Source organism: Aureococcus anophagefferens (assembly GCF_000186865.1).
Source record: "Aureococcus anophagefferens unplaced genomic scaffold AURANscaffold_279, whole genome shotgun sequence".
Classification (NCBI taxonomy): Eukaryota; class Pelagophyceae; order Pelagomonadales; family Pelagomonadaceae; genus Aureococcus; species Aureococcus anophagefferens.
This window is the reverse complement of record NW_008705812.1, coordinates 1-1,272: the sequence shown is the minus strand read 5'-3', so window position 1 is coordinate 1,272 and position 1,272 is coordinate 1. Positions and strand designations below refer to the sequence as shown.

The 1,272-nt window shown below is 66.8% G+C and overlaps 1 protein-coding gene across 1 annotated transcript in view; it reads left to right on the top strand.

The window, feature by feature from the left end:
- Positions 1-1,267, top strand: part of AURANDRAFT_68662 (hypothetical protein) — a gene marked incomplete at both ends in the record, with an annotated part of 5,817 nt that extends 4,550 nt beyond the window's left edge. Inside the window, 2 exons of the mRNA XM_009044373.1 lie at positions 137-809; positions 833-1,267. Of these exons, the coding sequence (XP_009042621.1) occupies positions 137-809; positions 833-1,267 (1,108 nt within the window). The remainder of the gene's footprint in view (positions 1-136; positions 810-832) is intronic.
- Positions 1,268-1,272: the final 5 nt, after the last annotated feature.

The window sequence follows — 1,272 nt, the reverse complement described above, 5'->3', positions numbered from 1 at the left end:
CGTCGCGCATGGAAGCCTGCAAACGCTTCCATGCCAAGGAAGTCTTCGGCTCAGGAGACAACAAGTTTCTCATGTTATCCCAGAGTTGGTCCATCATGTTTTCAGTCGGGGCATTCAATGTATCATTTCCTTGCAGCTCAGCTCGTGCACGCAGCACATGCTGGCATGGGCTGCCGACGCTCAGCCCCGTCCTGTCCTTCAACTGCACGACCTACGACACGCGCGTCCAGGTGCTCCAGGTCGACGACGACAGCGACATGTACGGCGTCGCCAGCCTCGAGGTGACCACGGGCGAGTACGACATCCTCTGGGACGTCGACTGGTTCGACGGCCACGTCAACGCCGTGGGCCTCTACGCGCCCGAGGGCGAGGGCACCTACGCCTGGGGCACCTTCGGCGGCTGCCTCTGCAAGTTCTACCGCGTCCGCACGCAGCGCCTCGACGCGCCCCTGGAGGAGGAGAAGCCGAACGTCGACGCGGTCCTGGGCGGCGACGACGACTACTCCAAGGACGTCGGCCTCGACGAGCGGGGCTTCTACTGGGTCGAGAACATCCGGGACGACGAGCCCGTCTTCCACTCGGGCGTCGAGTTCCTCGTCTCCGAGGACCTGTACGAGGAGGCCGTGCTCGACGTCGCGACGGTCAGCGAGACCGGCGGCCAGGTCTGGATCGACGACGACCTCGCCGACGGCCAAGTCTGGATCGACGACGACCTCGTCGACGGCTCCTACCTCTTCCGCCTCGGCGGGGCCTTCGAGATCTTCGTGGGCAAGATCATCACGGGCTCGGGCTACCCGGAGACCTACGCGGTCCTCGCGACGTCGCGTGGCAGGACGGCGACCAGGAGTTCGGCGCGGCCTTCACGTTCTACGACCCCCAGGGCGACGTCCACGTCCTCTTCTCGTCGAACCAGGGGTCGGGCGTGTACGAGCTCGCGCTGCCGATCGCGATCCCCGACGGCTGCTGGAACACGGGCGTCGACACGTCGTCGCGCGCCGGCTGCTCGGCCGCGGGCGCGCAGCCCATCAACTACATCGACCCGTCGGACGAGACGGACAGCAACGACGGCATGGACTGCCCCTACGACCTCGAGATGTTCGTCCCGTCGGCCGCGCCGACGCGCGGCCCGTCGTTCTCGCCCATCGAGCCCTTCGACCGCGCCGCGCACAGCAACCCGGTCCAGGTGCTCCAGGTCGACGACGAGAGCGACATGTACAGCGTCGCGGAGCTCGACGTGGCCACGGGCGAGTACGAGGTCCACGGGCGAGTACG